Source organism: Balaenoptera musculus, chromosome 15, assembly GCF_009873245.2.
Source record: "Balaenoptera musculus isolate JJ_BM4_2016_0621 chromosome 15, mBalMus1.pri.v3, whole genome shotgun sequence".
Classification (NCBI taxonomy): domain Eukaryota; kingdom Metazoa; phylum Chordata; class Mammalia; order Artiodactyla; family Balaenopteridae; genus Balaenoptera; species Balaenoptera musculus.
The window spans coordinates 79,040,615-79,052,261 of record NC_045799.1 but is presented as its reverse complement, the minus strand read 5'-3'; the positions used below and the strand labels follow the sequence as shown (position 1 = coordinate 79,052,261).

General features: G+C 45.4%; 2 protein-coding genes across 2 annotated transcripts in view; one reads left to right on the top strand and one right to left on the bottom strand.

The window, feature by feature from the left end:
• Positions 1-2: 2 nt before the first annotated feature.
• The window catches only part of NSUN5 (NOP2/Sun RNA methyltransferase 5), a 34,114-nt gene continuing 22,469 nt past the window's right edge, over positions 3-11,647 (bottom strand). The window contains exons 5-10 of the mRNA XM_036824923.1: positions 2,135-2,273; positions 1,929-2,044; positions 1,059-1,237; positions 643-853; positions 427-567; positions 3-351 (exon numbers count right to left, since the gene is read on the bottom strand). Coding sequence (XP_036680818.1) covers positions 237-351; positions 427-567; positions 643-853; positions 1,059-1,237; positions 1,929-2,044; positions 2,135-2,273 — 901 coding nt within the window. The 3' untranslated portion in view covers positions 3-236. The remainder of the gene's footprint in view (positions 352-426; positions 568-642; positions 854-1,058; positions 1,238-1,928; positions 2,045-2,134; positions 2,274-11,647) is intronic.
• HMGN2 (high mobility group nucleosomal binding domain 2) lies at positions 2,625-3,847 on the top strand. The gene has a single exon (XM_036824924.1). The coding sequence runs from the start codon at positions 2,743-2,745 to the stop codon at positions 3,013-3,015; it is 273 nt and encodes a 90-aa protein (XP_036680819.1). The 5' UTR covers positions 2,625-2,742; the 3' UTR covers positions 3,016-3,847.

Genomic DNA, 11,647 nt, shown 5'->3' with positions numbered 1-11,647 from the left:
GACCATGTCCTGCCTTTTATTTTTGTGGGAAGCAGTGCGTCTCACCAGCAAGAACAGAGCCCAGGGAAGGGACCCACAGCACAGGGATATCCGCTTTTTCCAGCTGGAGAAACGGGGTTACTGGTTTTCTTTCTCCAGCCATAAAAGAGCCCTTTCAAAAAAACTGCTGCCTGGGGCTGAGGGCCCGAGACTAAGCTTGAGAGGAGGACCTGAGGAGTCAAAGCTCTGAGCACCTGCTACACGTCAGGCTGTGAGCTGGGGGCAGCTGTTGCCTTTCGCCGCCTCTTCTTTCTCTTTGGGGCTGGGTTGGGTGTAACTTCTGGGGCTGATGCTTCAGCCTGTGAGACGGAGCTGGAAGAAAAGAAGAGTGAGTTAGATGTGCCCCAATCCTCCAGCGTCTTCCAAGCAGGCCCCCTGCTCACTCACCTTGGCACCTCTACCCGTTCCAGTACAGCAACGAAGAAGCCACCAGTGAGCGTGGTCTCAGGGGAGGCCCGGAGGCAGTGCTCAGCGCCTGGAAAAGTGCCAAGGCCTCGGTGCGGCCAGGAGGGGAGGACAGGAGCCAGCCTGCAGAGAGGAAATGGAACGGGCTTCTCGGTAAGAGGGCGGCCCCCGGCCCAGACCCTGGTGGACACCCACTACCTGAAGGCTGCCGGGCTCCGCTGCAGGGCGGCTCGCACCACGTCTTCGTTCTCCTCCTGGTAGAGGGAGCACGTGGAGTAGACGAGGCGCCGCAGGGCGGGGAACGTGAGCGCGTGGCTCAGCGCCCGCTGCTGGAAGGCAGCCAGCGCTCGCAGGCGCTCCTGGCTCGGTACGCCGGGCCCGGGCTCCTCCAGCTGTCTGGTCAGCATCCCTAGGGAAGAGTGCTTTCGCCACACGCTGCCTGATTTCGTATGAAATCCCCACATACAGATGAGCACGTCTGACCATTCACAGGATAGTCTGAGCCAGAACCAAACCCGAGGCCAAAACGAACGACGACCGCCACACGCCCCCATCCCCGCTCTAAGGCTGCTCTGGATCTGTGGGGCCCTCGGCCGCGTTTTCCCCCATCTCACCAGAGCCACTACAAGAAGGATCCAGCAAGATGTACTGGACCCGACGATAACGCTGGTCTGAGGGCGAGACCTCCAGGAAGTCCCGCTCAGCCAGCTCGCAGCAAGAAACCCCGGCCCGGGCCAGCAGGGTAGCCATAGAAGCCAGCCGCTTGGCATCCAGGTCAAAGGCAAAGATCTTCCTAGAGAGGAGGGCAGAGTTGAGGTGAACTGAGAATTTACGCAACACGTAAGAGCCCACAGGTCTGACACAGTAACACGTACTTGAAGTCAGGACACACAGAAAATCATACTTAAATGTCTTTAAATTCTCAATTAATATTTAAAAGGGTCAGTGGGGGGCTTCCCTGGCAGTCCAGTGGTAAAGATTCCACCTTCCAATGCAGGGGACGTGGGTTCGATCCGGGGTCAGGGAACTAAGGTCGCACATGCTGCGGGGCAACTAAGCTCGCGCACCTCAACGAGAGCCCGCGTGCCTCACACTACAGAGCCCGCGCTGCAACGAAAGATCCTGCACGCCTCAACCAAGACCCTGTGTGCCGCAACTAAGACCCGACACAGCCAAAAATAAATTAAAAAAAAAAAAAATTAAAGTGAGTCACGTGAAGTTTAAAACAAAGTTAAAAAAAATAAAGGTCAGTGGTTAGAAATAACTGCCCAGGGCACTGTGCCCCAAAGGGCTAAGGGATTCACATCTCACACGTGTAACCCACTGGGAAGCTTAGGGAACTACCCTAGGTCCAGGAGGAAATATTTAAAGGGGAGGCCTCCTTTCAGCCTTCGTGACCTACTGGAGTTAAGAGTTCCTTATTTCTTCTTACAAAATATAGGGTCAGACCCCACCCCACTCCTCTGTCTGACCATGGCACTCACCCTTGGTTCTTCAGAAGAGCAGCCAAGTGACTGGTCTTATTGCCTGGGGCAGCGCATGCGTCGATGACATGGGAACCTGGAGGTGGAGCCAGCAGCATGGCCGGGAGAGAGCTCGCCTGGCGGCGCAGAGCACAGGGGCTGGCTGAAAGGGACCCCAGGCTGATCACTCGCCTCCCGCTCCTCCCTTTTCTACCCATCCACCCTACCTTGTCTTGTAGGATGAGGTGACCAGCTTGGTACAGTGGGTGTTCATGCAGATCTGTTCGGGCAGGAAACACAAGCAACTCCGGCAGCAAGGAATCCAGAAGAAAACACTTCCCTTTGAGGGCCCTTATGTCCTCGAGGCTGCCAGGGAATAAGAACTGTTCATTCCACATTTTCTGAATCCCTCCATGCCAGGCAGCGAGCCAGACATTTCACATGTCACCTAACTGCTTATTTATGCAACAAACAGTTAAAAAACTGCTATGAGTAAATTAACAAGCTGATAAAGATAGAGGCAGCAGTTAAGAGAACAGGCTTCTCAGGCCAGACTCTAGGTTCAGGATCCCACCTCCATCATTTACCAGTGGCGGGAGCATTGGCACGTCAGCCTCTGTCTACACTTCTGGAAAACGGTAGATGTGAGGATTAAATGACATGCAAAATACTTAGGAAAATATTTTGCACAAATTAGACACGCACTAGCCAGTACTATTAAAACATAACCCTGGGAGCAGTGTGAAGAAGAGGCGAGAGCGACCCCTGGACTGGCCAAAGCCGCGCGCCACTGCATCCCCGTGTCCAGCGCCTACGTCCCGCCGCCGTCGCCACCATGCCCAAGAGAAAGGCTGAAGGGGATGCTAAAGGAGATAAAACCAAGGTGAAGGATGAACCACAGAGAAGATCTGCCAGGTTATCTGCTAAACCTGCTCCTCCAAAGCCAGAGCCCAAGCCTAAAAAGGCCCCTGCAAAGAAGGGAGAGAAGGTACCCAAAGGGAAAAAGGGGAAAGCTGATGCTGGCAAGGATGGGAATAACCCTGCAGAAAACGGAGATGCCAAAACAGACCAGGCACAGAAAGCTGAAGGTGCTGGAGATGCCAAGTGAAGTGTGCATTTTTGATAACTGTGTACTTCTGGTGACTGTACAGTTTGAAATACTATTTTTTATCAAGTTTTATAAAAATGCAGAATTTTGTTTTACTTTTTTTTTTTTTAAGCTATGTTGTTAGCATACAGAACACTTCATTGTTGTTTTTTGGGGGAAGAGCACATGTCACTAATAGATTGTCTCTGAAGCTGGATTGATGTGGGAAAAAAACACCTTTCCCTTCTGGTTTTGAGAGACTTCCTCGTGGTTCCCAGGAAGGAGGGGTTCCTTGGTGTTGACACACAGTAGCCACCTTGGCACAAACGCCTTGTGGTGTGGAAAAACTAAAATTAGTTTTTATGTCCTCTTCTCCCTCTCCACCTTCAGCATAGACTTGACTCCCTTAAACCCAGAGACCTGTTGGAACCTGACCCCCCAAAATTGGTTACCAGTATGTCAGGCAATCTGGACTTTGCATTGTCACCAATGAGATGGCGTCCCTCAAAAGAGCAGCGGTTCCTTTTTTAGATTGTGGATCTTCAGATTGATACTTTTGCCATTTTCATTTCCATTTTCTGAAAGTCAGGGTCGGCTTGTGAAAAGTTGTTAAACAACATACTAAATGTGAAATGTCAGCCCTCACTCTAAACTTTCCCTGTCCAGAGCATCACATGAAGACTTCATTGGGTTTTATAGTGGCTTTCTGATTTTGGTAGTCCATTGCAAAAGGGAGTTTGAAAGTTGTTGTATACTGTTAACGATTGTCTGCCCATGTCCTGCCTGAAATACCATGATTGTTTATGAAAAGTATCTTTAATAAAGCTGGATACAGTTTGAAAAAAAAAAAAAACATAACCCTGGGGAGAGGGGCCTGGTTCAGGGAGGTAAATGCTGAGCTGATTCCTGATGGATTGAATAAGTAACCTGAGGAGGTGAGGTGAAAACTGTATTCTCCACACTGCAAAGGAGCATTGTTCATTCACATGACCCACGTAGAAAACAGGCCTAGAGAATAACAACTCAGAAAGCTATGAAGTAGCAGAGCTGGAATTCAAACCCAAACACAACCATTCTCTACCACCCTGGTCACTAAGCAGCATGCTAGAGGCAGTTGGGGGAACATCTACAACAGACGGAGAGAAAGGGAGGGAGAAGAGGCAGCTTCCCAGAGCTGTCAAAGGACAGACCAGGAGGTAGGTGAGTGCAGGGAAGCCTGGCATGAGGAGCAGCAACCACTGTGATAACACAGGTGCACAGAGTGCATGGCAGATGGGCCTGGAAAGGAAGCAGGGGGCACGGCACAATGGAGAGCCAAGGGTTTTCAGTAGGGTAGTAAAGCATCAGATCGGGTTGCAGATCTCTCTGCAGCCAACACAAGGAGGACAAACATGACAAGAAAGTCTGGAAGTGGGGAGACCAGTTTAGGAGATTCTTCTGCCAATCATGATAGGATATGATGCTTAAACCCAGGCAGTATCCAGGAGGACAAAAGGAAAGATGCCGAAGGCACAGTAGTAAATGACTGGAAGGAGAGGAGGGAAGCATCTATGATGACTCAGTTTCTGCCTTGACCAAATGGGTGCATAATGGTGATATCTGTTAGGTTAAAACAGGGAATGCACAAGATGCCAATGTCAGGGATGCAAGGATGGTTCAACACCCACAAAGTAATCAATGTGATACACACAATTAACAAAAAGGATAAAAATCACATGACCATCTCAACAGATGCAGAAAAAGCATTTGAAAAAATTCAACATCCACTCATAAAAACTCTCAACAAACTGGGTATAGAGGGAACGCACCTCAACATAATACAGGCCATATATGACAAGTCCACAGCTGAAATCATACTCAGTGGTGAAAAGCTGAAAGCTTTTCCTCTAAGATCAAACACAAGGCAAGGATGCCCACTCTCGCCACTTTCATTCAACCTAGTATTGGAAGTCCTAGTCAGAGCAGTCAGGCAATAAAAATAAAAAGCATCCAAATTGGAAAGGAAGAAGTAAAACTGTCACTATATGCAGATGACATGATTTTATATAAAGAATCCACCAAAAAACTATTAGAACTAATAAATTCAGTAAGGCTGCAGGATACAAAATCAATATACAGGGAATTCCATGGCAGACCAGTAATTAGGACTCCGCGCTTTCACTGCCAAGGGCGCGGGTTCAATCCCTGGTCAGGGAACTAAGATCCCACAAGCCGTGTGGCTTGGCCCAAAGGGAAAAAAAAAAAAAAAAAAACAATATACAAAAATCTGTTACATTTCTATACACTAATAATGAACTATCAGAAAAAAAATTAAGAAAACAATCCCATTTACAATTGCATCAAAAAGAAAAAAATACCTAAGAATAAATTTAACCAAGGAGGTGAAAGACCTGCACATTGAAAACTATAAGACATTAATGAAAAAAAAAAACTGAAGATAACACAAATAAATGGAAAGATATTCTGTGCTCGTGGATTGGAAGAATACTGTTAAAATGTCCATACTACCCAAAGAAATCTACAGATTCAACACAATCCCTATCAAAATTCCAATAGCACTTTTCACAGAAACAGAACGAACAATCCTAAAATTTGTATGGAAGCCCAGAAGACCGTGAATAGCCAAGGCAATCTTGAGAAAGGAAGAAAAAAGCTGAAGCATCATGCTCCCTGATTTCAAACTATATTGCAAAACCTATACTGCAAAACCACAGTAATCAAAACAGTATGGCATCAAGGAGAAGATCAAGGTGGCAGACTAGGAGGACACTGAGCTCACCTCCCCTGCAATGAACATATCAAAAGTACATCTACAATGTGGAGCAATTCCCACTGACAACAAACTGGAGACTGGCAGAAAGACTCTTATACAACCAAGGGTGTAAAGAAAAATCCACATGGAATATGGGTAGGAAGAGAAGCAATCAGGTCAGGACCTGTGCCCCTAGGAGGGGACAAAGAAGAGAGGGATTACACAATCCTCCTTGGGTTTCAGGATGCTGGCACCATCCGGGTGGCATCACCTGAAGGACCACATGGAAACTGATTCCCCGCCACAGACACCCTCACTATTCTTCACCAAGAGGAACTCCTATTGATACTGTGGTGTAATACTTGTAGACTTTTAAAAAATCAGTATTTATTAACAACCAGGGAAAAAATGGAGCTCATACTTAACATATGACTCCATGACTTGTTTTCCCATTTGCTATATTGTCAATAAACATTCACACCATCAATGTAAGCAGCTCCCTGATATTTCACAGTCTGGATAAAACCAAAATTTACTGAACCAAGTACATATTGTTGGGATATTTTAGAATAAATGTAGATTGAGCCCAATTTTCCCCTATTCGAAACAAAATTATGAAGAACATTTCAGAAGCACAATCTAACGATAAATGACTAAAAGCAAAATTGCTCAAAAAGGGCGCACAGGGCTTCCCTGGTGGCGCAGTGGTTAAGAATCCGCCTGCCAATGCAGGGGACATGGGTTCAAGCCCTGGTCCGGGAAGATCCCACATGCCGCGGAGCAACTAAGCCCGTGTGCCACAAATACTGAGCCTGTGCTCTAGAGCCCGCGAGCCACAACTACTGAGCCCACATGCCACAACTACTAAAGCCTGTGTGCCTAGAGCCCATGCTCTGCAACAAGAGAAGCCACCACAATGAGAAGCCCGCGCACCACAACGAAGAGTAGCCCCCCCCACTCACCACAACTAGAGAAAGCCTGTGCGCAGCAACAAAGACCAAACGCAGCCAAAAATAAATTAATCAATTAATTAAATTTTAAAAAAGAAAGGGTGCACAGGTTAGTGGTTCAAACCACATTATCAGGCACCACAGCCCTAGGGTCTGACACCAGGAAGATGAATCCCCTTAGCTGGTTTGAAAACCAGTAGGATTTAGAGAACAGCTGTTAGAAGCCTAGATTTCACTCATGAAAAACAAGCACATGCTTGCTTACTCCAGGGAACAAGGTGCAGGAAGCTGACTGAAACAGCCTGGGACTCTGGCTGGTTTCCTGCAAATGCCCCAGCCCAGTGCACACCCCAGCCCACGTCAAGCAGCTGCACTGATTCCCTGGCTCTGGCACAGCTCCACTCTAGGGAGAAGGCTGCCGGTGCCGAGGAGAGTGCACAGTTTGGGGGTGGTGGGGGTGGGGATGAAGCCAGCTCAGACCTGGCATGGCATCCAGTTGGGGCAAGGGCGGCCATTACTGGCATTCGCAGAAGCAACAGATCAGGAGTGGTCTGGAGCTCTGACTGGCGTGCCAGGACTGCCCCAGAGTGTGCCCCAGCCCATGCCAAGCACCCACTCCAGCCCCTCTTGCTCCAGCACTGCCCCCTCTGGGGCAAAGGTGCCATTGCTGGGAGCAGGGTAGAAAGCACACTTAGAGGAAACAGAACCAGCTCAGACCCAAACCTCGGCTTCTGCTCCAGTATCCTGGGACCAGACGCCACTCTCAGTAGGGCAGTGACAGCCACTGAGAATAGGAGAAGCCCTGGCTCACACCTGGCTCTGGCTCTAGCTCTAGCCCCTCCACCTCCAGCCCCACCTCCCACCAAGGTGATAGCTGCCAGCACACCCTGGGGAAAGATGACCTGTGCTTACTTTAGATCCAGCTCTCCCACCAAAGGCACTGGGCACACAGAGACTGCATAGTGATGCTCCCACACAAGGACACCCCTTCAAGACTGGGATAGGTAACTTTTTCACCTAATTTCATAGAGATGAAATTAAGCAAAATAAGCAGAGGAATTTGTTCCAAACAAAAAAACCAGGGAAAAAACCTGAAAAAAACAACTAATGAAACAGATAAATAATTTACTAGAGGGCTTCCCTGGTGGCGCAGTGGTTGAGAATCTGCCTGCCAATGCAGGGGACACGGGTTCGAGCCCTGGTCTGGGAAGATCCCACATGCCGTGGAGCAGCTGGGCCCGTGAGCCACAACTACTGAGCCTGCGCGTCTGGAGCCTGTGCTCCGCAACAAGAGAGGCCGCGATAGTGAGAGGCCCGCGCACCGCGATGAAGAGTGGCCCCCGCTTGCCACAACTAGAGAAAGCCCTCGCACAGAAACGAAGACCCAACACAGCCAAAAATAAATAAATAAATAAATATTTTTAAAAAAAATTTACTAGATAAAGTGTTCAAAGCATTAGTAGTAAGAGTGCTAACTGAACTAGGGGAAATAGACGGACACAGTGAAAATTTTTACAAGGAACTAGAAAATATAAAAAAGAACCAAGTCAATGCTGAAGAATACAGTAAGTGAAATGAAAAACACACTAGAAGGAATTAACATCAGATCAAGTGATACAGAAGAACACACATTTGATCTGCAAAACAGAATAATGGAAACTACCCAATCAGAACAACAAAAAAATCTTAAAAAAATGAGACCAAGGGATCTCTGGGACAACATCAAGTGTACTAATATTCACATTATAGCGGTCCCAGAAGGAGGGGAGAGAGAGAGAGGTCAAAAATGTATTTGGTGAAATTATGGTTGAAAACTTCCCAAACCCGAAGAAGGAAACAAATATCCAGGTATAGGAATCCCAGAGAGTCCCAAACAAGATGAACCCAAAGAGACCCACACCAAGACATCATAATTAAAATGGCAAAAGTTAAAGATAAAGAGAGACTTCTAAAGGCAGCAAGAGAAAAACAAAGAGCGACATACAAGGGAATACCCAGAAGGCTACCAGCTGATTTCTCTGCAGAAACTTTGCAGGCAAGAATGGAGTGGCATGATATATTTAAGGTGCTGAAAGGGAAAAACCTACAACCTAGGATACTCTATCCACCAAGATTATCATTTAGAATTAAAGAAGAGAGAAAGAACCTCTCAGTGAAGCAAAAACTAAAAGAGCTCATCACTACTAAACCAACTCTAAAAGAAATGTTAAAAGGTTTTCTCTAAGTGGAAAAGAAAAGGCTATAACAAGAAGTAAGAATTCATAGGAAAGGAAAAATCTCGCTCGTAAAGACAAATATATAGTAAAGATTGTGGATCAACCACTTAAATAAGCCAGTATGAAGATTAAAAGACAAAAATTGTAAAATCAACTATAACTACAATAAACAGTTAAAGGATAAACATGAAGATATAAAACATGACATCAAAAACACAAAACATAGGGAGAACAGTGAAAAAACGTACATCTTTTAGAATGTGTCTGACCTTAAATGGCTATCAGTTTAAAACAAGTAGATACAGTTACAGATCAACATACATGAACCCCATGGTAACTACAAATCAAAACCTACAGTAGATACACAAAAATCAGAGAGAAAGGAGCACAAGCATACCACTTAAGAAAAATCATCAAACCACAAGGGAAGAAACTAAGAACAGAGAAGAACTACAAAAACACCCAGAAAGCAAGCAACAAAATGGTACATACCTATCAACAATCACTTTAAATGTCAATGGACTAAATGCCTCAATCAAAAGACATAAGGTAGCTGACTGGATTTAAAAAAAATAAGACCCATCTAAATGCTGCTTACAAGAGACTCACTTCAGAGCTAAAGACACACACAGACAAGTGAGGGGATGAAAAAAGGTATTTCATGTAAATGGAAATGACAAGGAAGCTGGGATAGCAATATTCGTATCAGACAAAGTAGACTTTAAAACAGTCTGTAGGGCTTCCCTGGTGGCGCAGTGGTTGAGAGTCTACCTGCCAATGCAGGGGACACGGGTTTGAGCCCTGGTCTGGGAGGATCCCACATGCCGCGGAGCGGCTGGGTCCGTGAGCCACAAATACTGAGCCTGCGCGTCTGGAGCCTGTGCTCCGCAACGGGAGAGGCCACGATAGTGAGAGGCCCGTGCACCGCGATGAAGAGTGGCCCCTGCTTGCCACAACTGGAGAAAGCCCTCACACAGAAACGAAGACCCAACACAGCCATAAATAAATAAATAAATAAATTTAAGAATGGTCCACATCAAAAAAATTTTTAAAAAAACCAGTCTGTAACAAAACACAAAGAAGGGCATTATATAATGATGAAGGGATCAATAAGAGAATATTGCACTCAATAACATATATTTATCTAATATAGAAGCATCTAAATATATAAAGCAAATATTAACAAACATAAAGGGAGAAACAGACAGTAATACAACAACACTAGGTAACTTTAGCACCACACTTACATCAAGGGACATATTGTCCAGACAGACAGAAAATCAATAAAGAAACAGTGGTCTGGGGCTTCCCTGGTGGCGCAGTGGTTGAGAGTCTGCCTGCTAATGCAGGGGACACGGGTTCGAGCCCTGGTCTGGGAGGATCCCGCATGCCGTGGAGCGGCTGGGCCCGTGAGCCACAACTGCTGAGCCTGCGCGTCTGGAGCCTGTGCTCCGCAACAGGAGAGGCCACGATAGTGAGAGGCCCGCGCACCGCGATGAGGAGTGGCCCCCGCTTGCCGCAACTGGAGAAAGCCCTCGCACAGAAACGAAGACCCAACACAGCCAAAAAAATAAATAAATAAATAAATAAATTTTTAAAAAAAGAAACAGTGGTCTTCAATTACACATTACACCAGTTGGACTTAATCGATATCTACAGGACGTTTCATCCCAGAACAGCAGAATACACATTCAAGTGCACATGGAATATTCTCCAGATAAATCACATGCTAGGCCACAAAACAAGTCTCACCAAATTTAAGAGACTATATCAAACATTTTTTCCAACTACAACAGTATGAAACTAGAAATCAATCACAGGAAGAAAAATGGGAAAAACACAAACACATGGAAACTAAACAATACACTACAAAAAAGCCCCAATGGGTCAATGAAGAACTCAAAAAGGAAATCAGAAAATACCTTAGGACAAACAAAAATAAAAACGCAACTTTCCAAAACCTATACGATGCAGCAAAAGCAGTTCTAAGAGAGCAGTTTATAGCAATACAGGCCTACCTCAAGAAACAAGAAAACTTTCAAATGATCAACCTAACCTATCATCTAAAAGAATCAGAAAAAGAAGAACAAAGCCCAATGTAAGCAGAAAGAAGAAAATAATAAAGAGAAGAAATAAAATAGAGACCAAAAAACAAACAAAAAAACGTAGAAAAGATCAATGAAACCAAAACCTGATTTTTTTTTTGAAAGGATAAAATTGATAAGCCTTTAACCAGGCTCATCAAGAAAAAAAGAGAGCGGACCCAAATAAAAGAAATGAAAAAGGAAATATTACAACCAATATCATAGAGATTAAAAAAATTTAAGATCCCATTTGTTCATTTTTAATTTTCATTACTCTAGGAGGTGGGTCAAAAAAGATGTTGCTGTGATTTATGTCATAGAGTGTTCTGCCTGTTTGCCTCTAAGAGTTTTATAGTATCTGGCCTTACATTTAGGTCTTTAATCCATTTTGAGTTTATTTTTGTGTATGGTGTTAGGGAGTGTTCCAATCTCATTCTTTTACATGCAGCTGTCCAGTTTTCCCAGCACCACTTATTGAAGAGGCTATCTTTGCTCTATTGTATATTCTGGCCTCCTCTGTCGTAGATTAGGTGACCACAGGTGTGTGTGTTTATCTCTGGGCTATCCTTTTCCATTGATCTATATTTCTGTTTTTGTGCCAGTACCATACTGTCTTGATTACTGTAGCTTTGTAGTATAGTCTGAAGTCAG